The following is a 27,904-nucleotide window of genomic DNA, read 5'->3' on the forward strand; positions in this document are numbered from 1 at the left end:
GTGAGGAAGTGGGGAGAGGGCGGGAGGGGGGGACTCGACTCTGGAGGCTGACGTGGCCCCTCCTCTGGGCTTAAGGAGGGATATTTGGGGAGGGGGGGAGGGGAAAAGCAGTGGGGGTTAATGTCTTTGAAGTCTTGGGGTGGGGGGGATGTACAAGCTGGGAGGGTCCCGCAGGCAAGTGCTGTTGGAATGGGGGGGAGGGTTTCTGGCAGAACGTCTCGTTACCAGACTAGGTTACATCATCAGCGCTAGAAGGGAAATAGGGTTCATAGAGGGGAAAAGGAGGAGGACTGAGGGGTCTTTGATGCTTCTCTGGGCTTGGTTTTCTGGCAGACGTTTCATGACCCAACTGGGGAACATCATCAATGCTGGAAGGAGAAGGTTGTGGAGGAGGAGGAGGATGGCAGTTGTGGGGTCTTTGGTCCTCTCTGAGCTGGGTGGCTTTCTTGCAGACACATATAAGACAATTAAGTTAAATTAAAATACCAAACTAGGTAATAGTGCAAACCCTCCCTCTCTTCCAACACTGATGATATTCCCTAGTTGGGGAATGAAACATCTGCTAGGAAAGTACCAAGCTCAGAGAGCATCAAGGACTCCACAGTTTTCCTCCTCCTCCTCTTCCCACACCCCTCTCTCTTCCAGCACTGATGATATTCCCTAGTTGGGTCATGAAATGTCTACAGGGAAACCACCAAGCTCTGAGACCATCAAGGACCCTACAATTTACTAACTACTACTAGCAAAATTATTATTTTATTTATTTATTTATTTATTTATTTTATTTATTTATTTATTAGATTTGTATGCCGCCCCTCTCCGTAGACTTGGGGCGGCTCACAATAAGAACAAATCTAATAATTTAAAAAACACTAAAAACCCCATTATTAAAAGCAAACATACACACAAACATTCCATGAATAAACTGTATAGGCCTGGGGGAGATGACTCAGTTCCCCCATGCCTGACAACAGAGATGGGTCTTAAAAACTTTACGAAAGGCAAGGAGGGTGGGGGCAGTTCTGATCTCCGGGGGTAGCTGGTTCCAAAGGGTCGGGGCCGCCACAGAGAAGGCTCTTCCCCTGGGTCCCGCCAAACGACATTGTTTAGTTGACGGGACCCGGAGCAGGCCAACTCTGTGGGACCTAACCGGTCGCTGGGATTCATGCGGCAGAAGGTGGTCCCGGAGATATTCTGGTCCAATGCCATGAAGGGCTTTATAGGTCATAACCAACACTTTGAATTGTGACCGGAAACTGATCGGCACCCAATGCAAACTGCGGAGTGTTGGTGTAACATGGGCATATTTGGGGAAGCCCATGATTGCTCTCGCAGCTGCATTCTGCACGATCTGAAGTTTCCGAACACTTTTCAAAGGTAGCCCCATGTAGAGAGCGTTACAGTAGTCGAACCTTGAGGTGATGAGGGCATGAGTTATTTATTAGATTTGTATGCCACCCCCTCCGGAGACTCGGAGCGGCTTACAACAACAATACATAGTACAAATCTAATGGTTAAAAAAGAATAATAGTATAATAGTATATAATAATATATAATACTGTATATAATATATATCTGTATATATATATATATATAATATATATATATATTATATACATATATATATCTAATAGTATAATAATAATAAATAATAATAATAAATAAAGAAGACCATATAACCATTAATAAATTTCAAGTCTAACACACTCTAAACGTGACTGCAGGAAATAAGAGTTTAGTAACCGAGTAGTTGATGCCTGGAACTCACTACCAGATTCTGTAGTATCATCACCTAGACTCCAAAATTTTACCCTTAGACTCTCCACTGTTGACCTCTCCCGATTCCTAAGAGGTCAGCAAGGGCCGTGCATAAGTGCACCAGCCTGCCTTCCATCCCCTGTCCTAAGGTTTCTCTTTTACTAGTATATAAATATTATCATATCTTTGTATACCACAATACCTATGTGACAAAACAAAAAAATAAAACATACATATATATATTTGATATTTTTTTTACCAAGCTTAATACTACTGCTAGAACTAAACACAAATTCAAAACTATTTTTGAATACATGTCCCTCGTTATCCCTAGTAGGAAAAGTTCTGGCTTCAAGTCTAATTGCATGTTTGAAATTTCTTCTAACCAATGTTTTTTTAATATTAACTATTAATAATATTATTAATATTTATATTACTTATTATACATTGTTAATATTCGTGTTACTTATATTAATTATTAAATATTGATATTGAAGACTCAATATGAAATATTGAGTCTTCGGAGAGGGGCGGCATACAAATCTAATAAATTGAATTGAATTGAATTGAATTTGTATTAATTATATTAACTATTAAATATTATTAATAGTTGTTACATTAATTATAATTATATTATAATGTATCCCCTTTTCCATTAGACATTGTTTAGATAGTAAACTCATCATTTTCATCAGTTACCTGTTCATATGTCATAATTTTTTTCAACAATGTTTTATTACTGTCCAAATCTTTTTGTGATTTATGGCACTGCCACCACATGTGACACTAAGTACAAGTGTCCAAGGGTAGAAGCCTCCAACGCGGGTGTAAATTGATGCCCACCCACATTACAAGAGCCGGAATCCAGCCCCCTCGGCCCTTCACACCTGGAGAGGTTGGCTGGCAAGCCAGGTGACCTCCGAAGAAGGCTGCCCATTTTGGACACGGGAGGCGGGTAGGGGATTTCCTGGTCCTACAGAATCCACACATGTTTTGGCCTCTGGAATTCAATTACGCAACCTCCCCTCGACTTCGAATGGGAAGGGCAGCTTGGCTCTCTCTTCATTTTTTATTTGTGGAACAAAATTAATCCCTGGCGGTACAATTCCTCCGTTTACTTGGCAATAAATCTTTCTTTTTTTTAAAAAAAGTTTTTTTTCAGTAGCTCTTCTCTCTTGTGGCGCTTGCAAGAAAAAGAAAAAGAAATGATTTTTTTAATCGTTCAAACATTCCCTTAAGAGGAAGACAGGGAGCAATTGGCAGCAGTCTCGGTCAGCATCGGAACAGAACAGAACTACAGATTTAAAAGGGACCTTGGAGGTCTTCTAGTCCACCCCACTGCTCAAATGCAGGACATTTTATACCATGTCAGACAAGTGGCTGCCTCTTCTTAAAGATCTTTTTTTTTAAGAAGGAAGGAAGGAAGGAAGGAAGGAAGGAAGGAAGGAAGGAAGGAAGGGACGAAGGAAGGAAGGAATTGAGGGAGAGGGAAAGAAAGTGTGAGAGAGGTAATAAAGAGAAGGAAGGAGAAAGAGAGGAAGGAATTGAGGGAGAGGGAAAGGAAGTGAAAGGAAGGAAGGAAGGAGAAAGGAAGGAAGGGGAAAGAGAGGAAGGAATTGAGGGAGAGGGAAAGGAAGTGAAAGGAAGGAAGGAATGAGAAAGAGAGGAAGGAAGGAAGGAAGGAAGGAGAAAAGGATGGAATTGAGAGAGAGGGAAAGGAAGTGAGAGAGAGGAAGTAAAGAGAAGGAAGGAGAAAGAGAGGGAAGGAGAAAAGGAAGGAATTAAGAGGAAAAGTGAAAGGAAGGAAGGAATTGAGGGAGAAGGAAAGAGAAGGAACGACTCCTTTCTGGGACCGTTGTAACTTGGGACGGTCACTAAACAAACTGTTGGAATTCGAGAACTAGCTATGTCAGACATTTGTGGTTTTCGGAATGAGGTGTCGCAGTGCAGATATTGGATCCAGAACTGAGTCAGCAAGGGGCTTCAGATCAGAACAACACAAATTGTTGTGCTTGACTCACAATTATTGAATGGAACTCGTATGGAGCTTGCTACTGACTGAGCCATCTGGTTGTGTTGTGCTCGACTCACAATTCTGGAAGGAGGCTTGGAGCTCGGAGCATGCTGTCGGTTTTTCAAGAGACTGGCTGAGCTATCTGGTTGTATTGCGTTGTGTTATGTTGTACATCACTCACAATTCTTGAAAGAGACTCACTCAGAATATACTTACGACTTTGCCAGAGACTGGCTAATCCCTTGGATTGTGTTTTGTTGTGTTTGACTCACAATTCTTGAATGGGACTCACACAGAGCATGCTACTGGCTGAACCATCTGCTTGTATTGCGTTGTGTTGTGCTTGACTCACAATTCTGGAATGAGGCTTGCTTGGAGCTCTCTGCCAGCTTTGCAGGAGGCAGGCTGAGCTGTCCAGTTGTGTTAGTTGTGTTGTATTGTATTTCACTCACAATTCTTGAAAGAGACGGAACATACTTACAGCTTTGCAGGAGACTGGCTGATCCCTTGGATTGTGTTGTGTTGCTCTTGACTCACAATTCTTGAATGGGATTCGGACGGAGCATGCTACTGGCTGAGCTGTCTGGCTATATTCTGTTGTGTTGTGCTTGACTCACAACTCTGGAACAAGGCTTGCTCTGAGCACGCTTCTGACTTTGCAGGAGTCCGGCAGTGTTGTCTGCTTGTGTTGTGTTGTGTTGCAATTCTGAAATGCTGCCAGCCTTGCAGGAGCTGTTTGGTTGTGTTGCGTTGTGTTGTATTGGACTTCACTCACAATTCTTGAAAGTGACTTACTTGGAACATACTTATGGCTTTGCAAGAGACTGGCTGAGCCCTTTGATTGTGTTGTGTTGTGCTTGACCCACAATTCTTGAAAGGGACTCAACTTGGAGGGACATACTTATGGTTTTGCAGGAGACCGGCTAAGCCCTCGGATTGGGTTGCGTTGCGCTTGACTCACAATCCCGGGACGAGGCTTGCTCGCAGCATGCTGCTGGCTTAGCAGGAGCCTGGCTGAGCTGTGCGGTTGTGTGTTGCGTTGTGTTGCTGTCCTTGAACGGGGCTGGCTTTGCAGCAGATTAAATGAATGCCGTCTGCGGTCAGTTTGGTGTGTAAACGGTTCCGGGACGGGCTTAACAACTGAGATCAGAGGAGGAAGATTTGTGTCTTGGCCCGTGGGTGACCTTTCGTGGTGCCCAATTTTGTGACTCCAACACACAAGATCATGATTTATTAGGCTTGTATGCCGCCCTTCTCCGATTAGCCATTCGGTAGCCATGGCCCCAGCAAGACTAGCCAAGGTCTCTCCTAACGTAGATCCAAAATGCTAGAAAAGTATAAAACTGACCATGGAACATACTTCCACTTATGGTGGACGTGCCCCGTAACTAGGAAATTTTGGAATAGGATTAGCACACTGGATAAAGGAAATGACAGAATACGGATTAGAATTAAAGCCGGAAACTTACCTATTGGGGATCATGAAGGAGGCAACATACCGAAACGAATAATTATTTTATAATATACATATTAATGGCTCCTAGGTTAGCACTTGCACAAACATGGAAAGATGAAAAAAAAAACGACAGAGATAATGGTAATTAAGAAAAATTTGGTCTGTGCAGAAATGAGCAGGTTTACTATAGAATTGCAGAATGATCAAAAAACAGAAAGGGAAAAACTGTATATATGGCTCGAAAATAATAATATCCATCCATCCATCCATCATCTATATCTATCTATCTATCTATCTATCTATCTATCTATCTATCTATCTATCTATCTATCTATCTAATCTCTATCCTATCTATCTATCTATCTATCTATCTATCTATCTATCTATCTATCATCTATCTATTTTGTCTATCTATCATCATATATTAACCTTAGACTATCTACAATTGACCTCTCCCCCTTTCTAAGAGCTCTGTACGGGGCGTGCATAAGTGCACCACTGTGCCTACCGTCCCTGTCCTATTGTCTTCTTCTGTTACTTTTTATCATTACTTATCTAATGTTTAATTTGTACAAAATATCACCCTATAATTGTTTGACAAAATAAAATAAATAAATAAATAAACATATCCATTTACTATCTATGTATCTATCTTCCTCTATCTATCATCTATCTATCATCTATCTATATTATCTGTCTGTCTGTCTGTCTGTCTGTCTGTCTGTCTGTCTGTCTGTCTGTCTAACCAGCAATTAGTAATCAGCAATTGTAAATATCAATATATAAAAGGTAAATATTAATGGGAAAGGAATTCCTGATAGGATAAGTTGGATAATAAACTGCTGAAACTGACATGCTGATGCTACCGAAATGTAAACGGATAGTGATTGGAATGATTTGTAAATGTCTTTTATGTGTTTGTATTGTTTTTTTAAAAACCTATTTGAATACCAAAACCGAAACCCTCGGCTTAGATCGGCCCAGGGGGGCTGAGCCCCATTCCGGGCACGTAACCCCAGCGCCCAACGGGGGACCCGGCCCTTTGCCTGGAGATCTGCTTGTGGGCCGTGGGCTCAAAGCTGGGGGCAGAGCTTCTGGGACTGGATTAAAAGAGACGGATCTACTAAACCCTCTCGACGTAGTAGAAGAGACGAGTTGTAGCTCCGGGTTGAAATGTAGACGTTTCCTTTTTTAAAAAAAAGTATTTTTATTGATTATCATAAAAAGACGAACAGGACAAACATGCATTTAACATATACAGAGGCTACAATTGCCCCACTTGTGGTAGAAGTCTTTCCAATACATAAAAGAAAAACACTGGAATTTGTAAAATCAATACAGTAATATAAGGGGGGGGGGAGGAAAAATTTCATATACATTTTTCTTTGTATTCCATTCATTTCACCTTTTTTTTTTGTTCAACCATACATAAATCTTTTCCCAAATATTATAAAAATCAGATTCTTCTTGGTTTTTTAACTGCCTCGTCATCATATCCATTTCAGCACATTCTATAATTTTCCTTATTACTTCATCCTCTGTAGGGATGTCTTCTCCTTTCCATGTTTGAGCATAAACTATCCTTGCTGCTGTCAAAATGTGGGTTATTAGATAAAAATTGTCTTCTTTATAATTTTGGTTTTTTTATACCGAACAGAAGTTAGTTAGTTAGAAGTTGGTAGTTCTCTTGTGGATGTTTCCTGACCCAACTAGGTGACCTCATCAGTGTCAGAAGGCAGAACTGTTTGTAGAAGGGAATGAAGAAGAGGAGGAGGAGGAGGAGGAAGTAGGGGGCAAAGGAGAAGGACTGCAGGATCCTTGTTCTCTCAGCTAGGTTGGGTTTTTCTTTTTTAACAAAAAAAAATATTTTATTATAAACATACATAAACAAAACATTATAAAAACATTGGACAATGTGTGGCAGTCCTGTTTATTATTATTATTATTATTATTATTATTATTATTATAGAATAGAATAGAATTTTATTGGCCAAGTGTGATTGGACACACAAGGAATTTGTCTTGGTGCAGATGCTCTCATCGTACATAAAATAAAATATACATTATTATTATTATTATTATTATTATTATTATTATTATTATTATTATTATTATTATTTAGACTTCTATGCTGCCCCTCTCTGGAGACCCTATATTTTTTTATAATGATATTTCTATATTACCATCATTTAATATTTCTAATAGTATATACATTTTATGTTACATAGGTTTTACATCGGTATCTCTTTTATCCTTCATTCAACTGATCCTCTTTTCTTTCCCTGTTAGTTGACTATTGAATGGGTTGTTCTTTATTTTATTTTTTTCGTTTTTCCCAACTTCCTAAGCCAAGGTAAAATTTATTGGGTTGTTTTCTTGCAGATATTTTCTGACCCAACTAGGGAACGTCATCAGTGCTAGAAAGGATAGGAGGAGCAGGAGGACTAGGAGAGAGCAGGAGAAGGAAAAGGAGAAGATGGAAGGAAGGAGGGAAGGAAGGAGAAAGGAAAGAAAGAAAGAAAAGGAGAAAGAAAGAAAGAAAAAAAGAAAGAAAGAAAAAGAAAGAAAGAAAGAGAAAGGAAGGAAGGAGAAAGAAAGAAAAGAGAAAGAAAGAAAAGAAAGAAAGAGAAAGGAAGGAAGGAGGGAAGGAAGGAGAAAGAAAGAAAGAAAAGAGAAAGAAAGAGAAAGGAAGGAAGGAGGGAAGGAAATAAAAGAGAAAGAAAAAAGAAATAAAAGAGAAAGAAATAAAAGAAAGAAAGAAAGAAAGAAAGAGAAAGGAAGGAGGGAAGGAAGGAGAAAGAAAGAAAAGAGAAAGAAAGAAAAGAAAGAAAGAAAAGAGAAAGAAAGAAAAGAAAAGAAAGAAAGGAAAAAAAGAAAGAGGAAGGAAGGAGAAAGAAAAGAAAGAAAGAGAAAGGAAGGAAGGAAGGAGAAAGAAAGGAAGAGAAAGGAAGGAAGGACAGATGGAGGAGATGAAAGAACAAAAAGTGGAGAAGGAGGAAGGGAATGAGGAAGAGGAGGAAGAAGTATTGGAGCATTGGATTTGGTATTATGTACTGTACTGTTTTTTTATTATTGTTGTGAGCCGCCCCGAGTTTGCGGAGAGGGGCGGCATATAAATCCAATAAACCTAACTTAACCTAAGAAGTGGGGGGGGGGCAAAGGAGGAGGATTGCAGGGTCCTTGATGTTCCCTGAGCTGGGTTGTTTTTACTAGCAAACATTTTCTGACCCAACTAGGCAACGTCATCAGTGCTAGAAAGGATAGGAAGGGCAGGAGGACTAGGAGAGAGCAGGAGGAAAGAAAGGTAGATGAAAGAAGAGAAGGAGGGGAGGAGGAAGAGAAGGAGGAGGACAACTGTGGGGATTCTCTGATCTGGGTGGTGGCTATTCTGCAGACGTTTCATCATCCAACTAGGCAACGTCATCAGTGCAAACCCCATTCCCTTCCAGCACTGACGACGTTCCCTAGTTGGGTTGCGAAATGTCCATAAGAAAACCTCCCAGATCACACAGACCTCCAAGACCCTGTCGATTTGCCTGGAGAGAAACTTTGTTGAAATTGTAAATAAATTGCCCGCTAATAATGCAGGCACCAACCAGCAACGTGGTTCTGGATGATCTGACTTTGGGCGAAACAACCTCATAGCTCTCTCTTACCTTTGTGGATTTGCTCAGTTATTCAACAAAGAAGGCAGGGGGGTCATTTACACACACAACTCTAAAAAGAGAGGAAAAACAGAATTGAACATAAGCCTTTTATGCCATCTGGCTATATTTTGAACAGGGATAGGCTAGGAGAGGATATAGAATAGAATAGAATTCTTTATTGGCCAAGTGGGATTGGACACACAAGGAATTTGTCTTTGGTGCAGATGCTGTCAGTGGACATAAAAGAAAAGAGACATTAGAATAGAATATATCCCTATATCCTATATATCTTCTCTTCTATCCCTTCGGTTCTCTCATTGATATATTTTATTCCTATATTCTTTCTTCTATTCTTTCTCTAATATATTTTCCTGGAAGGTATCCTCTATTACCTTCATTATGTATTATTGTGTATTGGACAAAATAAATAAAATATAAATAAAAATAAGAATAGAATTCTTTATTGGCCAAGTGTGATTGGACACACAAGGAATTTGTCTTTGGTGCAGGTGCTCTCAGTGCCCATAAAAGAAAATACACATTTGTCAAGAATCATGAGGCACAACACTTAATGACGGTCATAGGGGTCAAATAAGCAATCGGGAAACAATCAATATTAATAAAAATCTTAAGGAGATACAAGCAACAAGTTACAGTCGTACAGTCATAAGTGAGAAAAGATGGGGGATGGGAATGATGGGAAAAAACTAGTAGCAATAGTAGTGCAGACAGTGAATAATTTGACAGTGTGGAGGGAATTATTTGTTTAGCAGAGTGATGGCGTTGGGGGAAAAACACCCTGTCCTTGTGTCTAGTTGTCTTGGTGTGCAGTGCTCTGTAGCGACGTTTGAGGGTAGGAGTTGAAACAGTTTATGTCCAGGATGCAAGGGGTCACTCAATATTTTCTGTAAATAATTTGTATTGGAACACAAAGCAGAAAAATATCCCCTTCAATCATTGAAGCATTTGCAAATCACCCCCACCGATTAAATGCATGAACAAACTTCCAGCAGACGTGGTTGGTCAATCCACAGGAACTGAATGTAAACATGCCTGGGATAAACATCGATCCATCCTAAGATAAAATACAGGAAATAGTAGAAGGACAGACTAGATGGACCTGGAGGTCTTTTCCTGCCGTCAATCTTCTATGTTTCTATGAATGAGGAAGAAAGGAAGGAAAGAAAGAAGGAAGGAAAGAAAGTGAAGGAAGGAAGAGAAAGAAGGAAGGAAGGTAAGAATAATCCACAGTCGCTGAACTGAAACCTGCCTGGGAGAAACATAGATCCATGCTAAGATAAAATACAGGAAATAGTAGAAGGGCAGACGAGATGGACCAGGGGGTCTTTTTCTCCCATCAATCTTCTAGGTTTCTATGTAATAAGAAGTGAGAAATACATCTAGCAATTAAATTATATTGTGAGCCGCCCTGAGTCCTCGGAGAGGGGCAGCATAGAAATTCAATTAATAAAATAATAATAATAATCTGTAAATAAATAAATTTTGCTCCAAGTGTTACTCAGGAGTAACAAAGAGCGTCGATACCAACCTCAAAGTGCTCCAAACCGTCCAGGGAGGGGAAAAAAACCTTCCAGGCAGATGCAAGTTTTTGGGGTGCAGATAGCTGGCTGGGAGCACCCTTCTGCCCACTCACCCCCATCTCTCCCCCTCCCCACATCTGTGGTGACTCTGGGATGCAGGCCATAAACCCCCCCCCCTCCAGGCCTGATGTCAGCATCTCTCAGCTGGGCGCGGCCCTTGGAGAGGAATGTGCCGCGCCCCGGCACTCACCGGGTAATTAATCCCCGCGACTGACAGGTGGCAACAGGCGGCGTGGGGTGGGCCTTGCGCAGGAGGCTGGCTGGCGTGGGGCTGGCAGGAGTCAGGGGGGGAGGGCTCGGGCTTTGCAGAAAGGGACTCCCCTCCCCTCCAATTTTTTTTAAAATATTTTTTTTCACAATCCACTGGCAGTTCTGTGTTAGCCAAAACTTCAGAAGAGAAGGATTGAGGGGTGGTGATTTCTTGACCGTCTCCAAATAGGTGGACAGTGCGGTCAGGCAGTAGGGAAAGCGAGTAGAATGCTTAGCTGCATAGCTAGAGGTCTAACAAGCAGGAAGAGGGAGATTGTGATCCCGCTGTATAGAGCTCTGGTGAGACCCCATTTGGAATAATCCTGTGTCCAGTTCTGGAGACCTCACCCACAAAAAGATATTGACAAAATTGAACGGGTCCAAAGACGGGCTACAAGAATGGTGGAAGGTCTTTAGCATAAAACTGATCAGGAAAGACTCAATGAATTCAATCTGTAGAGTCTGGAGGACAGAAGGGAAAGGGGGGACACGATCAAAACATTTAAATATGTTAACGGGTTAAATAAGGTCCAGGAGGGAAGCGTTTTTAATAGGAAAGTAAACCCAAGAACAAGGGGGCACAATTGGAGGTGAGTTGGTGGAAAGATCAGAAGCAACATGAGAAAATATTATTTGACTGAAAGAGTAGTAGATGCTTGGAACAAACTTCCAGCAGATGTGGTTGGTAAATCCACAGGAACTGAATTGAAACATGCCTGGGATAAACATAGATCCATCCTAAGATATAATACAGGAAATAGTCTAAGGGCAGACTAGATGGACCAGGAGGTCTTTTTCTGCCGTCAATCTTCTATGTTTCCATCTTTCCAAAAAGTACGCTTAACAACTTTTCTTCTTCCACCACAATGAAACGTTGGGTGTTTCAATACAGCTTAATGTAGATATGTTGTTCTTCAAATGCAGTAAATTGAATCACATTCCAGGTTTGCTTTATATTATATTTATTTATTTTTAACTTACTTACTTACTTATTTATTTACTTACTTATTTACTTTTTACTCACTCACTCACTCACTCATTCATTCATTCATTCATTCATTCATTCAATATACAACTGGCCATTTCTACAACGACAGATCGATCCGATCCACAAAAACCAAAGTCAACAGTTTCATTTTTTAATACATTGATCACAACCACAAACATCCGGAAGGGATACCGAAACGAAAAAGATGCTTTCAAACGTCTTCTCCCTTGTTTGGAATAAAACGATCCACTTAATGCAATTCTACTTTAGCTTCCTCGTTATGGAAATAATATCTATTATTTCTATATCATATGTTATTTTCTCCCAGGGTCACGGAGGTGGTGGAATGTTATGACTGTCATAAGTGTGAGGAGTGACCACAATTCCCTTTTTTCCCAGTGCTGTTGTACATTAATTATATTGGACAACCATTTTTTCCGAAAGAGTGCAGGGTCTCCTGCCTAAGCAGGGGGTTGGACTAGAAGACCTCCAAGGTCCCTTCCAACTCTTTGTTATTCTGTTTTCTCTCATTCAGTTGCCAAATGACCCTTTTTCCTTTTTTTAAAACAACATTTCTTTGGGGGGGTTTTTGGCCACTTCGCTCTGCTGTTGGTTGTTGTTTTTTTTTGCTTTTTAATCCCTGGAATTGTGGGGGACATGTGAGTTTTGCAAACTTTTTTGTCAACAAGCCGTGCACAGACGGGGTTGTTGAAAAAGCAGACAGGTGTGCCACGAGGCTGGAGGGGGGGGGCTTGGGACGTGCGCACCGAACGGCTGTGGGACTTGCGGGAGGTGCCAAGAGATGTAACGTAGCCCGTTTTCCCCCCTCTCTCTCTGTCTCACACACACACAAAAACATAGAAACGCACACAAACCAGCAGGTGTGTTGTGGTGCTGGGGGCTGCTTGGCAGGCTAGCAATAGCACATGGATCCCTTGTGGAGAAGGCAGATAGCCACAGAGGGCTGCAAAGAGATGCACTTTGGGTGCACATAGTGTGGAGGGTGTGTGTATGTGAGTTGGGCATCAATGCAAAATTCCGAATTGGCAAAGATCAGGATTCTTGGAAGCCCCTTTCCCGACGAATAATGTTTGCAAGGATTCCTGGATTCCTTTTCTTTTTTAAAAAATAGTCTTTATATGCACCAAAGACAAATTCTTTGTGTGTGCAATCAGACTTGGCCAATAAAGTATTCTATTCTATTCTATTCACTATTCTATTCTATTCACTATTCTATTCACTATTCTATTCACTATTCTATTCTCTGTTCTATTCTATTCTTTATTCTATTCCCTATTCTATTCTATTCCCTATTCTGTTCTCTATTCTATTCTATTCCCTATTCTATTCTATTCTATTCTATTCTATTCTAATGCGTCTTTTCTTTTATGTACCCTGAGAGCATCTGCACCAAAGACAAATTCCTTGTGTGTGCAATCACACTTGACCAATAAAGAATTCTATTCTATTCTATTCTATTCTTATTAATTATATACATTAAAAAAGAAGCACAAGCAACAACTAACAAAAAAATAAAAAAAAAGAAAAGGAACAAAAAAAACAAACATAACATAAACATCTATAGTGCATTATAAAGGGTATCATAGCTAAAGGCAATAAAGAAAATTTAAATAAGGTTCAGGAGGGAAGTGTTTTCAATAGGAAAGTGAACACAAGAACAAGGGGACACAATCTGAAGTTAGTTGGGGGAAAGATCAAAAGCCACGTGAGAAAATATTATTTCACTGAAATAGTAGTAGATCCTTGCAACAAACTTCCAACAGACGTGGTTGGTAAATCCACAGTCACTGAATTGAAACATGCCTGGGATAAACATAGATCCATCCTAAGATAAAACACAGGAAACAGTATAAGGGCAGACTAGATGGACCGTGAGGTCTTTTTCTGCCGTCAATCTTATATGTTTCTATGTTTCTATATATTCAATACATAGTGTACTGGATTCCTACTTTTAGGATGGTGTAGAGATTATTCAACTCAGAATAGAGCCTGGAGGGTATCTGGAGGTCATCTAGTCCAACCTCCTGCTCAAACAGGAGACAATTTCAATCCTTTCTCTTCTTCCAGCAGTGAAGCACACACAATTTCTGGAGGCAGGTAGTTCCACTGGTTCACTGTCCTCACTGTTAGAAAGTTTCTCTTAATTCCAGGTTGCTTCTCTGCTTGGTTAGTTTCCTTCCTCCCTCCCTCCCTCCCTTCCACCCTCCCTCCCTCTTTCCTTCCTTCCTCCCTCTTTCCTCCTCCTTCTTCATCTTCTTCTCCTCTCCCTCCTTCCTTCCTTCCTTTCTTCTTCTTCTTTCTGCTCTTTTTCTCTTTCCTCCCCACCCACCCAGAATCGCCCTGCCTGGCACACAATCCTGTTCCCTCCGCCGGCTGTGTAAAACCCTTTGTGTGTCCATAAATCCATAGCCTGCGGGCACTGCAAACACACACACACACACACACACACACACACACACGAGAGACAGGTGGGTTGCACAATCTCACATTGTGGTGCTTTTAAAAGAGAGGACTTAAGACACAGGGAAGGAAGAGGGGGGGACATTGGGCCTTTGGCGGCCGCAGCCACAACACTCTATTATGTTTAACAGTTTTAAAAACCAAACGGTTAGGAAAGTTAGATATTGTTATAAGTCAATAGGAACACATAGGTTTAAGAATATGAGAGTTAATAGGGAAAGTAATTGGAAAAATAGGTCATTTATAACAGTGTTTCCCATCCTTGGCTACTTGAAGATATTTGGACGCTGGCTGAGGAATTCTGGGAGTTGGAGTCCAGATATCTTCAAGTGGCCAAGGTTGGGAAACACTGATCTATAAGAATTAATATTAACCGTTGATATCACACACCGTGGAATATATAAAGGTAAAAACTAGGCTGTCAAAGTGGGGGGGGGGGAGATGTTGTATAGCTGTTTTTGTTTTTCTTGTGGCTTTGCTTTATTTTTTTGTACTTTTGTGTTTTTCCTTTTGTATGTCTTTAAATGTAGACAACATAATTATCGTATTTTTTTGAGTATAAGACACAACTTTTTCCTCCCTAAAAGTGGCTGGTAATTACCATGCGTCTTATTCAGTGAATATAGCTTTTTTTTGCCCCAGCCCTAACTAGCTGCTCACGATCTTCCCAGCTCTTCCCTTGCAGGCTCTTTCATTGTTTTCTCTCTGCGAAGAATGTTTTCCAAGCCCTACGTCTTTGCAGGGTTTTTTTTCCATTGCTCTAACTTGCTCCAAATAAGTTTCTTTCCAGATGTTAATGATCTTCCCAGCTCTTTTTGGCTTGCAAGCTCTTTCATTGTTACTCTCTCCAAATAAAGTTTTTTTAAAGCACTAATGAGGGGAATAAGATAAATGCCTGGTAAGCAGATTCTTTTCCCGTATGTTTGTTCCCAAAGCCTAGGGTGCATCTTATACTCCGAAAAATGCAGTATGTAAGGATTGAGATGATATAAATATATATTTAATAAAAACTTTGAGGGAACCCTCAAAGAACCCATCCAAGATCTGAATGAATGAAATATTCTCATTGAACACTTCGTTCTGTAGAAAATTGAATGTGCACAACAGCAGGTGAAATTGACTGTCAATCAGTGATGTTTCCTAAGTGGACAGTTTGATCGCACAGAAGTTTGATTTACTTGGAGTTATATTGTGTTGTTTAAATGTTCCCTTGGTTTTTTTTTTTTTTTAGCATTGTATATTTAATAAAAAACTTTTTAAAAAAAATTCTGTCAAGGAAAAGGGGTTTGGAAAGGTGGGATATTTGGGGGTGACAAGCGGTGGGGGGTTGAACCGTGGGGGGCTGTCATTCTGCAATGCCCCATGGGGGCACTCCCCCCAATTTTTAGGCTGGGTGATTTGTTTGAAATGCCCCTGAGGTTTGGTGCCACCTGCCCAACCCCGGGCACCTCCTGCCAAGCGATGCTATCTGGACAGCTGCCCCCCCCCAGGGCTGAGTGGGCACATTCCTGCCGGCCCTTTTGTGATGGGCATCGCCTGAGCCAACAGACACAGCGTTCTGCCGAAAGGGGCCAGCTTGGCACCAAAGGGTTGGCACGTCTGTTTGGGTGCTTGCCAAGGGCTTGGCATCCTCCGACAGAGGGAGGGGGGCTTCCCAAGAAGTGGGGGTTTTGGGGGAGCCTGCAGGAGTCTCCCGCCCCTTTAAGAGTCTGAAATGAGTTGGGGGGCTTAAAAATTTAATAAATGAAATTAATTATGGGCAGTTTGGAAGTTGGCACGTGGCTAGGGAAGCGTTCGGAGCTGCGATCCTGAGTTAAAAGGGCTGGTGGGTTTATTCTCTACCTCGTCCTTTTCTTCTGATCTTCATCCTTCTCCTCCTCATCCTATTTCTCCCACCCCCCCTCCTGCTCTTCCTCCATTTCTCCACCTCCTCCTCCTTCATGTTCTTCCCCTCTTCCTTCTTCCTGCCATCTCCTTTTCCTTCTTCTCTTTTTCCTTTCTTTCTCCTCTACCCTCCTTTTCCTCCCTCCCTCCCTTGTTCCTATCCCTGTCTCTCTCCCTCCATCTTACCCTTTCTTTCTTTCTTTTTCTTTCTTTCTTTATTAATTTATTACTTTAATTTATAGGCTGCCCAACTTCGCCCGGACTCTGGGAGGCTTTGTTCCTATTTCCTCCCTTTCTCTTTCTTCTTCCTTTGTTCCCTTCCTTTCTCCCTTCTTTGTTCCTATTTCCATCTCTCCTTTCCTTTATTCCTCCCTCCCTCCATCTTTCCTTTTCTTTCTTTGTTCCTCATTTCTCTTCCCTTTCTTTCTTTCTTTCTTTCTTTCTTTCCTTCCTTCCTTCCCAAATTCCTTCCTTCTTCCTTCCCTTTCCTTCATTTCTCTATCCTTCCCTTGTTCCTATTGGTCTGAAATAGTGTAGGGTCTCCTGCCCAAGCAGGGGGTTGGACTAGAAGACCTCCAAGGTCCCTTCCAATTATTGTTGTTGTTGTTGTTGTTGTTGTTGTTATTATTATTATTATTATTTTATTTCTATCCCTATCTTTCTTCCTCCACCTTACCCTTTTTTCTTTGTTCCTATTTCCTCCCTTCCATCACTCCTCCCTTCTTCTTTCTACTTCCCTCTTCCCCTTCCTTCTCCCTCCCTCGTTCCTATTTCCATCCCTCCCTTCCTTTATTCCTTTGTCCTTCCATCTTTCCCTTTCTTTCTACTTTGTTCCTCATTACTCCCTTGCCTTCTTTCTTCCCTCCCTTCCACCATTCCTCCCTTCTTTCTTCTTTCCTTTGTTTCTCTCTCCTTCCCTCATTCCTTTTTCTATCCCTATCTTTCTTCCTCCATCTTACCCTTTCTTTTTTTTCTTTGTTCCTATTTCCTCCCTTCCTCTCTCTTCTTCCCTCTTTCCTTCCTTTATCCCTGCCTCGTTCCTATTTCCATCTCCATCCCTTCCTTTATTCCTTTCTCCCTCCCTCCATCTTTCCCTTTCTTCTTTGTTCCTCAATTCTCCTTTCCCTTCTTTCCTCCCTTCCACCATTCCTCCCTTCTTTCTTCTTTCCTTTATTTCTCCCTCACTCCCTCGTTCCTATTTCCTCCCTTTCATCATTCCTCCCTTCCTCATTCTTTTTCTCTCTTTCCTTCCTTCCTTTCTCCCTCCCTCATTCCTATTTCCATCTCTCTCCTTCCTTTATTCCTTTCTCCCTCCATCTTTCCCTTTCTTTCTTCCTTGATCCTCATTTCTCCCTTCCCTTCTTTCTTCTTTCCTTCATTTTCTCTCTCCCTCCCTCCCTCGTTCCCATTTCCATCCCTCCCTTCCCATCTTTCTTCCTCCCTCTCTCTGTCCCTTTCTTCTTGGCTCCTATTTCCTACTAACAAAATGAGGCCAAAGTCACTTAACAAATAACTTGCTTTTGGTCATAAGCCGAGGACTCCCTGTACCTTGGCACCTTGGGCGCGGGTGCAAATTCTACATCATGTGAACAGGTTGTCAAGCCGGTGTAGGAGTTGGTGATGAATGAATGTCTTGCCCCGCTCTCTGCAGAAGGCCTGGTGTGGGTGGGGACTTGGGAGGGGGGGTTTTCAAGAGGGGACACATGCAGCCACAAAGCCTTCTTTCTTTGAGGGGTTCAAGGTCATCCTGTGCCCACCCACCTGGGCGGAAGTGGAAGGAGGACTGGCCACGCTGGCACAACCTGAGTGGGAAACGTGACAAGGTTTGTGGGTGGGGACAACAGGGGATGTGAACTTTCCACTGGGTGGGAAACTCGGATCCTGGTTTCCCGGTGTGGGTGCCAGGATGGCTCCGGAAATAAATGGGGACTTTTGAGGAGGACTTTGACTCAGACTCTGATTTAGTTCGGATGCTACCTGGGACCTTGACAGAAGTCTTGGGTGGGGAGGCACTCGGCTGCTCAGCCACCAGGGGGGGTCTCACTGCTCTCCTTTTTCCCTTTCTCTCCTTCTCTCTCAGTATTCCACCGAACTGAAGAAGCTCTACTGCCAGATCGCCAAGACCTGCCCCATCCAGATCAAAGTGATGACCCCGCCACCCCAGGGGGCCGTCATCCGAGCCATGCCGGTCTACAAGAAGGCTGAACATGTGACCGAAGTGGTCAAGCGGTGTCCGAATCATGAACTCAGCCGAGAATTCAACGAAGGTGAGTCAGGAGGGAGGGAAGGAAGGAAGGAAGGAGAGAGGGAGGGAGAAGGAAGGGGGAGGGAGGAAGGAAGGAAGGAAGGAGAGAGGGAGGGGAGGGAGGAAGGAGGGAAGGGAAAGAAGGGAGGGAGGGAGGGAGCCAGAATTTCGGAACGATTTCTCCGCTCTTTGTTTGCAGGCCAAATTGCTCCTCCCAGCCACCTCATCCGCGTGGAAGGCAACAGCCACGCTCAGTACGTGGAAGACCCCATCACCGGGAGGCAGAGCGTCCTGGTCCCTTACGAACCCCCCCAGGTGAGTGAGGAGGGCGGAGGGAGGTGCCACACCTGAAGGTTCAGTTAAAGGGGCTTAGGGGTCAAAAGATTCCCATGCACAGGAACCTTCTCAATCAACTGTCAACACCTGCTTGGATTAAATGTAATGTAATGTAAGTCAAAGGAGGCTGGATTGAGTGACTACGTAGGGATTCTAGGCTGATTCCTCTTTTAACTCCACCACCAGCTTCTGCCACCCTTTCTCTTACACATCTTCCTTCCTTCCTTCCTTCCTTCCTCCCTCCGTCCCTCCCTCCCTCCCTTCCTCTTTCCTTCCTTCCTTTCTTTGTTCCTCTGTCTCTCCATCCCTCCCTCTTTCCTTCCTTATTTCCTTCCTTTCCTCCCCCCCTTTCCTTCCTTTGTTCCTCCCTCCCTCTTTCCTTCCTTCCTTCCTTTCCTCTCTCCCTCTTTCCTTCCTTCCTTCATTTCCTCCTTCCTTCCTTTCCTCCCTCCCTCTTTCCTTCATTCCTTCCTTCGTTCCTTCCTCCCTCCCTCTTTCCTTCCTTCCTTCCTTTCCTTCCTCTCTTTCCTTCCTTCCTTCCTTTCCTCCTTCCTTCCTTTCTTTCGTTCGTTCCTTCCTTCCTTTCCTCCCTCCCTCTTTCCTTCCTTCCTTCCTTCCTTTCCTCTCTCTCTCTTTCCTTCCTTCCTTCATTTCCTCCCTCCTTCCTTCCTTCCTTTCCTTCATTCCTTCCTTCCTTCATTCCTCCCTCCCTCTTTCCTTCTTTCCTTCCTTCCTTTCCTCTCTCCCTCTTTCCTTCCTTCCTTTCCTCCTTCCTTCCTTCCTTTCCTTCATTCCTTCCTTCGTTCCTCCCTCCCTCTTTCCTTCCTTCCTTCATTTCCTCCTTCCTTTCTTTCGTTCGTTCGTTCGTTCCTTCCTTTCCTCCCTCCCTCTTTCCTTCTTTCCTTCCTTCCTTTCCTCTCTCCCTCTTTCCTTCCTTCCCTCCCTCCCTTCCTTCCTTTCCTTCATTCCTTCCTTCCTTTCTTCGTTCCTCCCTCCCTCTTTCCTTCTTTCCTTCCTTCCTTTCCTCTCTCCCTCTTTCCTTCCTTCCTTTCCTCCTTCCTTCCTTCCTTCCTTCCTTTCCTTCATTCCTTCCTTCGTCCCTCCCTCCTTCCTTCCTTCCCTCCCTCCCTTCCTCTCTTTCTAAAAGATGAGATGCAAAATGTCGTCACACAGGACAGATTCTCCGCACTCTACCTTGAAGCATCCTCTGTCAGAAACTGGTTTTATGCGCAACTATTCTGAGACATGTGTATGAGAGAGAGAGTTGCCTCGTTTCTGAATGTCTGAAACCCACCTGAGTGGTGGTGGGGTAGAAATGAGCCTTTGGCACAAAGCAGAGCATTGTTCAAATAAATATACTGTAAAGAGAGAAGATTAAAATCTGTATCTCCGTGCACACATCAGCATTTTATTTTTTAATTTTTAAAAGCTCCGTGAAAAGCTTATTTTTTAAAACAATCCAAATCTCTTGGCTCTTGTAAACGCCAAAAAAATCAAGCTGAGACGGTTGTCAACATTTCCAGAGATAAGTTCAAAGCTCTGAGAGATACATATATATATATAGAGAGAGAGATACATACGTAGGTTTATAAGTCTATTAAATTAAATTACATTTTATATACACTGTTCAAAAAAATAAAGGGGACACAAACAACACAATATAACTGCAAGTCAATCAAACTTCTGTGAAATCAAACTGTCCACTAAGGAAGCAGCACTGATGGACAATCCATTTCACAGGCCGTTGTGCAAATGGAATAGTTGTGCAAGTGAAATATCCAATGAGAATATTTCTTTCATTCAGATCTAGGATGTGTGTGTGTGTGTGTATTACCCCTGTGTGTGGTTGTAAGAACTGTTTCCCACTTGGGACAAAAAACAACAACTTGTCTTTCAGTTGTAATTATTTTTCCAAAAATTCCAATTTCTCATCTCGGCCTCTGCTGGAGTTAACAAACCAGGAAGCCGCCTGCATTGTAAAGGGTGCAAATGTGCTGCTAGTCCACATTGTGCAAGCCTAAAGAAGGGAAAGGCAGTGAAAGGATAAACCAAGAAAGCAAGATAGTGTCTCTTTGTGTGTGTGTGTGTGTGTGTGTGTGTGTGTGTGTGAAATAAACCTCCTATTTTTTGTGTGGCATCAGCACCCAGCAATTAGAGCGACCTACAGCTGAGCTTCTCAGACATAACCTGGATTCTCTCTCCCAGGTGGGCACCGAATTCACAACCGTCCTCTACAATTTCATGTGCAACAGCAGCTGTGTGGGCGGCATGAACCGACGGCCCATCCTCATCATCGTCACGCTGGAAGCCCGAGAGTAAGTCGGGGAGGTTGCGGGAAATCCGAAAGTCACACCACCGCACGGAGGCTTTTTTAAAAGAGGTCTTCAATCAGTCAGTCTAGAGCTGGAAAGGGACCTTGGAGGTCTTCTAGTCCAACCCCTTTGCTCAAGCAGGAGACCCTGTTCACAGAAGTGGGAAGGAAGGAAGGGAAAGGAAAGAAGGGAGGAAGGGAAGGAGAAAGAGGAAAGAAAGAAGGAAAAGGGGAGGGAGGAAAGAAGGAAGGAGAAAAGAGATGGTAGGAAGGAGAAAAAGGAAGAAAGGAAGGAGAAAAAGAGGTAGGAAGGAAGGACAAAGAGGAAGGAAGGAGAAAGAGATAGGAAAGAGAAGGAAGGAATGAGAAAGCAGAAGGGTGGAGAACAAAGAAGGAAGGAGAAAGAGAGAGAGGTAGGAAGGAGAAGGAAGGAGAAAGGAAAGAAGGGAGAGAGAGGGGAAGGAAGGAAGGAGAAAGAGTAAGGAACGGAGGAAGGAAGGAAGGAATAACAGAGTTGGAAGGGACCTTGGAGGTCTTCTAGTCCAGCTCAAGCGTTCCAGTCCAAACCCCATTCCAATCAAATAGCTGTCCAGGCTCTTCTTCAAAACCTCCAGTGTTGCAGAATCCACAACTTCTTGTGGCAAGCTGTTCCACTGGTTAACGGTTCTCACTGTTAGGAAGTTCCTCACTGAGCAACTCTCTCACTGACCAGCAGAACCTTTGGGCTCAATTGTAGCCTTAACTCAAGGACCATCTGCATTTCCATACAGTGATTTTGGGGGGCCCTCTGACTTGGCTTCACACAGTGGGCTAAACCCAGGTTAACCGAGCGGAGATGCTAGAATTTATGATGTGCAGGTAGTCCTTGATTTGTGGTGATTCACTTAGAGACTGCGACCAAGCCTTTGCTTCCAGTTCTGAGTGCAAAGCACCCATCGAAAGCAATGGATCAGTTTAATAATGGTACTGTTCATTTAACAACCGGGGCGTTCATTTAATGACCACGATATTCACTGTAACGACCCTGGCGTTGGCTTAACCGCTGCCTCAGAACTGAATGTAAAACAGTCACCTGAGCAACCCGCTTTAACGACCGTCGTTATTTGAGTTGTGGCCTTCTAACCCGAGCACTGACGGTATTAAAGACATCTCCTGGGCAAATGATCTCCTTCACGCAACATACAAGCTGGCTTTTGTTCAACACCCTAAGTCAGTGATGGCAAACCTTTTTTTCATTGGGTGCCGAAAGAGCACATGTGTGCATTATTGGCAACACCCATAATTCAATGCCTGGGGAGGGCGAAAACAGCTTCCCCCACCCCCCAGATGGCCTTTGGAGGCTGGAAATGTCCTGTTTCCCAACTCCCGGTGGGCCCAGTAGGCTCGTGTTTCACCCTCCCCAGGCTCCAAAGGCTTCCCTGGAGCAGGGAAAGGGCAAAACCGCGCGCCCCCATCCCCTCGGAGGCTCCCTGGAAGCCAAAAACGCCCTCCCAGAGGCTCTGCAAGCCAAAAATCAGCTGCACATTGGAGCTGAGCTAGGGCAACGACCAATGCGCCAGCAGATATGGCTCCGCGTGCCACCTGTGGTACCCATGCCATAGGTTCGCCATCACTGCCCTAACCTAATGATTCCCACACATATTGATAGCAGTCGAGGTTAATTCATGGTTTCAAACCAGTTAATTTGTGGTTTGGCGGCCTATAAACAGGGATGGGCTGTTAGCCGGAACGCTAAATTGGGCTCGCCGCCACAGCTTGTGAGCGCTAGCGGGGCCAGTGCGATTTTGCTTCTGCACCTGTTGGAGATAGCAAAATTGCACATGGAGCCGCAGGTGCATGATTTTGCTATCTCCACAGGTGCAGAAGCAAAATCGCACTGCGCCCGCTAGCACTCACGAGCTATAGCAGCAATTTAGCGTTCTGGCTAACAGCCCACCCGTGCCTACAAATCTAATTGATTAATAAATGAGCCATATTTGTGCTCTCTCCAACCTTTCTAGAGAGGGCTATCTGGTCTCAAGGTGGATGATGGGTTTTGTTGTCTTTGCTCTGCAGCGGGCAAGTCCTCGGCCGTCGATGTTTTGAAGCTCGGATCTGCGCCTGCCCGGGCCGGGATCGCAAAGCGGATGAAGACAGCATTCGGAAACAACAGGTCTCCGAAGGCACAAAGAACGGTGACGGTACGAAGCGCCGTAAGTAGCCAGAAGCAGTAGCCTTCACAGCGGTGTATTTCAAAGATGGCCTCTTGAAGATGGGCAGACTAGGAAAGGGTGTGGCCAAATGCTGTGGTGACACGGAGTTCCCCATGTTCTGCGGGGGAACCCCGATATGCCACGTCACCTGGGGGGACTGGTTTGGTTAGAACCAGGCCGGAACTACCCTGAAAGAGTATGGGGAAGAGGAGAGACACTGTCAGTGACCTGGGAGGGGTGACATCCCCCCCTAGCGAGCCTGCATAGAGCTCTCGACCAGCGGCGCGGGGAAACGACAAATCGTCCGAGCCGCAGTAGCCACAATCTGCATGATTCCTAAACTCGAAAATCAGGTGTCATCCGGGAAAGAAGATTCAAAACTAATTTAATTTAATATGATTTATTCATTGTATAGGCCGCCCAACTCCTGATGGATTCTGGGCGGCGTACAACAATAAAGCTAAGCGCTGGCGAGAAAGTTACAAACTGAAGATGGGCAGACTAAAACTCGTACGAGAATGCCTTACCATTAAATGCACTTCTTCGGAGCTGTACCTCATTCTTCTACCTGCTTACTCTCTCTCTCTTTTTTTAAAAATAATTTTTATTGCATTCTAAATTTAAAAAACAAACAATACAAAAGCAAAAATGAACACAACAAATACATAACAACTACAAACAAAAACATAGGGTTTTAAAAAATATACATCCCTTACTTGATGTATCAATATTTACATGTTACCCATAGGGTGTTCTTATGGCTATTTCTATTGGCATATTATTTTGGCTGTCCATATTATATCCAATATTGTTCAGCTTTCATCGCCTTCTCTTATCATTTCCCACTAGTTCCATTTAATACAAATTCTATATTCTATCAAATACCATTAAAAAAACAACACAATTATTCTTTAAACAAAATATACTGCTCAAAAACTAAAGGGAACCCTTAAACAAAACAATATAACTCCAAGTAAATCAAACTTCTGTGAAATCAAACTGTCCACTTAGGAAGCAACACTGATTGACAGTCAATTTCACCTGCTGTTGCGGACATTCAACTTTGTACAGAACGAAGTATTGAGTGAGAATATTTCATTCATTCAGATCCAGGATGGGTTCTTGGAGGGTTCCCTTTATTTTTTGAGCAGTGTAGATTTCTATACTTTTATACTCATTCAATTATATTTATATTTACTCAATCTGGAGGACAGAAGGGAAAGGGGGGACATGATCAAAACATTTAAATATGTTAAAGGGTTAAACAAGGTTCAGGAGAAAAGAGTTTTCAATAGGAAAGTGAACACAAGAACAAGGGGGCACAATCTGAGGTTAGTAATGTGAGAAAATATTATTTTACTGAAAGAGTAGTAGACGCTTGGAACAAACTTCCAGCAGACGTGGTTGGTAAATCCACAGGAACTGAATGTAAACATGCCTGGGATAAACACAGATCCATCCTAAGATAAAATACAAAAAATAGTGTAAGGGCAGACGAGTTGGACCGTGAGGTCTTTTTCTGCCGTCAATCTTCTATGCTTCTATTATTATACTCTCTCATGTTGTATTTTCTTAGTTTCTAACCATCCATAAAATATATTCCATAAAATATATTCTGCTTACTCTCTTATCATCCCTTCCTCTGCAATCTCTCCGCTTTAGCCAATTGGGAGTGGTGGTGGGAGTGGGGAGATCAGGCACAGCTGGCTAGGGAATTCTGGGAGTTGAAGTCCGTCCGTCTTTAAGAAGCCAGCTTTGAAATACACTGATTTAGCAGAAGGTCAGCTTTTGACTTCGGACGTTTTGTGCTTGGGGAAGTGTCTGTCGGCTTAGTCGTGGGACCAACCTCGCTTGCGAGGTCCATCCAGTGCAATTTGCCCCAAAGGGACCACAAAGCCCATTTCCTAACCAGGTTCAGCGTTTGTGTGAAGGCAGCTCGGGGGCGGGGGGGGGGGGGGGGTGTCAGCCAGACTGGAAATTGAATGTCCTCACCCGGTCTGAACTTGTAGGATTGTGTGCACTGAAGGGGAACAGGCAACAATGACTCCTAAGTCAAACGCTGGAGAACAGCATCAATCAAGGAAGTGTAAACAATCCATCATCCTAGAGTAACAGAATCAACTTCCGGGTCAGAAGAAGGAACCCCCCCCCCCCCCCCTGTGGTTTGAATGGACCAAACAAACAAACTACGGTGTCAATAAGGACTGACAAATGTCAATGGAGCCTCCATTGGTCAGGGCAGTCTACCTCTAATTACCAGTAACTGGATAATTTCCATCTTTCTGGGTTTAGGAATGGACTGAAAAACTAGGGAAACCCCCCCAAAAGTAGGCTACTATGGAGTCCGTTGGGCCTGACGAATATTAATGGAGCCTCCATTGGTCAAGGCAGTCTACCTCTTTTTCTTTTCTTTTCTTTTTTAATGCCAGTGCCTGGGTCATTTCCATCTTTCTCGGTTTTGAAAGAAAATAAAAAAACAGGGTACTACTGTGTCCGTTAGGCCTGGCAAATGTTAATGGAGCCTCCATTGGTCTGGGCAGTCTACCTTATTTTTTTTCCCTTTTCTTTTTTTTTTAATAATAGTAACTGGATAATTTCCATCTTTCTGGGTTTTGAAATGGACTAAGGGGAAAAAAGCAAACGAACAAGCTACAGAGTCCATTGGGACCCAAAGAGTGTTAATGGAGCCTCCATTGGTCAGGGCAGCCTACCTCGTATGACCACCGGTTGGGGAATTTATATCTTTACACACACACAAACCCCTCCCAGCAGTCACACAACTACGTTTTGGGTGCTCGGCAACCCTGATTTATGTTTTTTGGGGGGAAATATGAGCTGGTTTCTGGCCAAAACACCCGATAGCAAACAATAGATTTGCTTAACAACGTCCATATTCGCTTAGCGACTTCTTGGGGGGGGAAAGGTCATAAAATCAAGTTAGCTGTGGGTTGACCTGCTGTACGACTCTCTTAACTTTTTTTTTTTTTTGAAATATATTTTTATTGATTTTATAAAAGTGGTTACATGAAAACAAACATAAAACAGTGCACAGTGCATGTGCCCATCACCTGACCAACAGAGAAACCCCCATCACCACCACCACCCATTACAAGGGGTTCGAAATTTACTAGTTTATATATATATATATTTCCTTGGCTCTACTTTGCATTTGTTATTACTAAAAGAGTGATTGCAGTTTATTTTTCACATTTACATCACAGATCCTACTCAACATATAGCCTTTCACCTTATTCCATCGTACCATCAGCTTCTCCAATTTATTTTCACCAAAGTTGTTTAATCTTATTTCCATGATTTCAAAATGTATGTGATCCGCCATGTACCAGTACCAATTCTGTAGTGTCCATTTTATAGACTCTTTCCAACCCAATACCACCACCGCTTGAGCGCTTTCCAATGCTGCAGTTTTTATTTCTTTAAAATCTCCTAGTTCTCTTTGTTTAATTAAAATCGCTATTTCTTTTGTAATTGTCCAATTAATATTTAACATTTTATTAATTTCGTTCTGCACTTCCTTCCAAAATTTCTGAATTTCTACACACTCCCAGAACATATGCATGAAAATTCCTTTCTTTTGGCAACCAGGCCAACAGTTACCTTTCTCTTTCCCCTGGAAGTGTGCAAGTTGTGCTGGTGTATAATACCATTTGTGTAAGATTTTCCTTCTCATCTCTTTAACTCTTGTGTTTTTAATCTTATTTTCTACTATTTCTTTCATTTCACTTTCATCTATTTGTAAATCATTTTGCCAGCATCTTGTCAAACTTTTTATTGCTTCCTCCTCCACTTGCAATAACATTCTATATATATTACTAGCTTGAGCTTTTGTATCATTGATCTTTTTTCTTATTATTTTTTCTAAACAATTTTCTTTTCGCATGAAAGCTTCTTTATTCTCACTTTTATTTAAGTATTTACTTATTGCATTAATCTGCAGCCATTTCTGTTGACCGAGCCACCATTCCAACCGAGTTCTGCTAACTCTCCCATCCTTCTCATATAATTGTTCAATTCTCATTATCCCTTTGCTATTTAATTCTTTTATAATTCTGCTTAAGTTAACGTCATTACCTGTATTCAATACGTGTAACGTTGATAATTTGGAGTTTCTAGTTCCCCATTTCCCCTGCCATTTAAACCATATTTCTAACCCTGCTTTGAGAGGGTCGGTTACATTATTCATTTCTATTTTACTCCATTTTTTAAATAATAACTCCTTATTATTTATATTATTAATTTCCTTTTCCAATTTCACCCACTTCTTTCCCCCCCATAACTGTAGTTCCATTAATCTTTCTATTTGAAATGCTTCTCTACAGTGATCCCTCGATTTTCGCGATCTCGATCTTCGCGAAACGCTATATCGCGATTTTTCCCACCCGATGACGTCACTCTCTTCCTTTCTCATCTTTCTTTCTCTCTCTCTTTCTCTATCTTGCTTCTTCCTCTCTCACACTCTCTTCCTCCCTCTCTAATCTCTTTCTTTCCTTCTCTCTCTTTCTCTATCTCTCCCCCTCTTGCTCTCGGGCGGCGGGCGGGCAGCAGTGAGGAGCCGAAGATCGGGGTTTCCCCTTTGCGTGGGTGGCGGGGAAGACCCAGGGAAGGTTTCTTCGGCCGCCCAGCAGCTGATCTGCTCGGCAGCGCCGCAGCAGCGAGGAACCGAAGATCGGGGTTTCCCCTTTGCGTGGGCGGCGGGGAAACCCCAATCTTCGGCTCCTCAC

At 42.8% G+C, this 27,904-nt stretch overlaps 1 protein-coding gene across 7 annotated transcripts in view; it reads left to right on the forward strand.

The window, feature by feature from the left end:
• The window catches only part of TP63 (tumor protein p63), a 159,516-nt gene that overhangs the window by 111,621 nt on the left and 19,991 nt on the right, over positions 1-27,904 (forward strand). For 4 of the 7 annotated variants that reach the window (XM_070753839.1, XM_070753842.1, XM_070753841.1 and 1 more), the window contains 4 exons: positions 18,159-18,345; positions 18,523-18,638; positions 20,865-20,974; positions 23,026-23,150. In XM_070753839.1, the coding sequence (XP_070609940.1) occupies positions 18,159-18,345; positions 18,523-18,638; positions 20,865-20,974; positions 23,026-23,150 (538 nt within the window). Of the gene's footprint in view, positions 1-18,158; positions 18,346-18,522; positions 18,639-20,864; positions 20,975-23,025; positions 23,163-27,904 lie in introns of all 7 variants that reach the window. The other 3 variants (XM_070753838.1, XM_070753843.1, XM_070753840.1) reach the window with 1 other exon arrangement.

The sequence above is a fragment of the Erythrolamprus reginae genome, chromosome 5, assembly GCF_031021105.1.
Source record: "Erythrolamprus reginae isolate rEryReg1 chromosome 5, rEryReg1.hap1, whole genome shotgun sequence".
Classification (NCBI taxonomy): domain Eukaryota; kingdom Metazoa; phylum Chordata; class Lepidosauria; order Squamata; family Dipsadidae; genus Erythrolamprus; species Erythrolamprus reginae.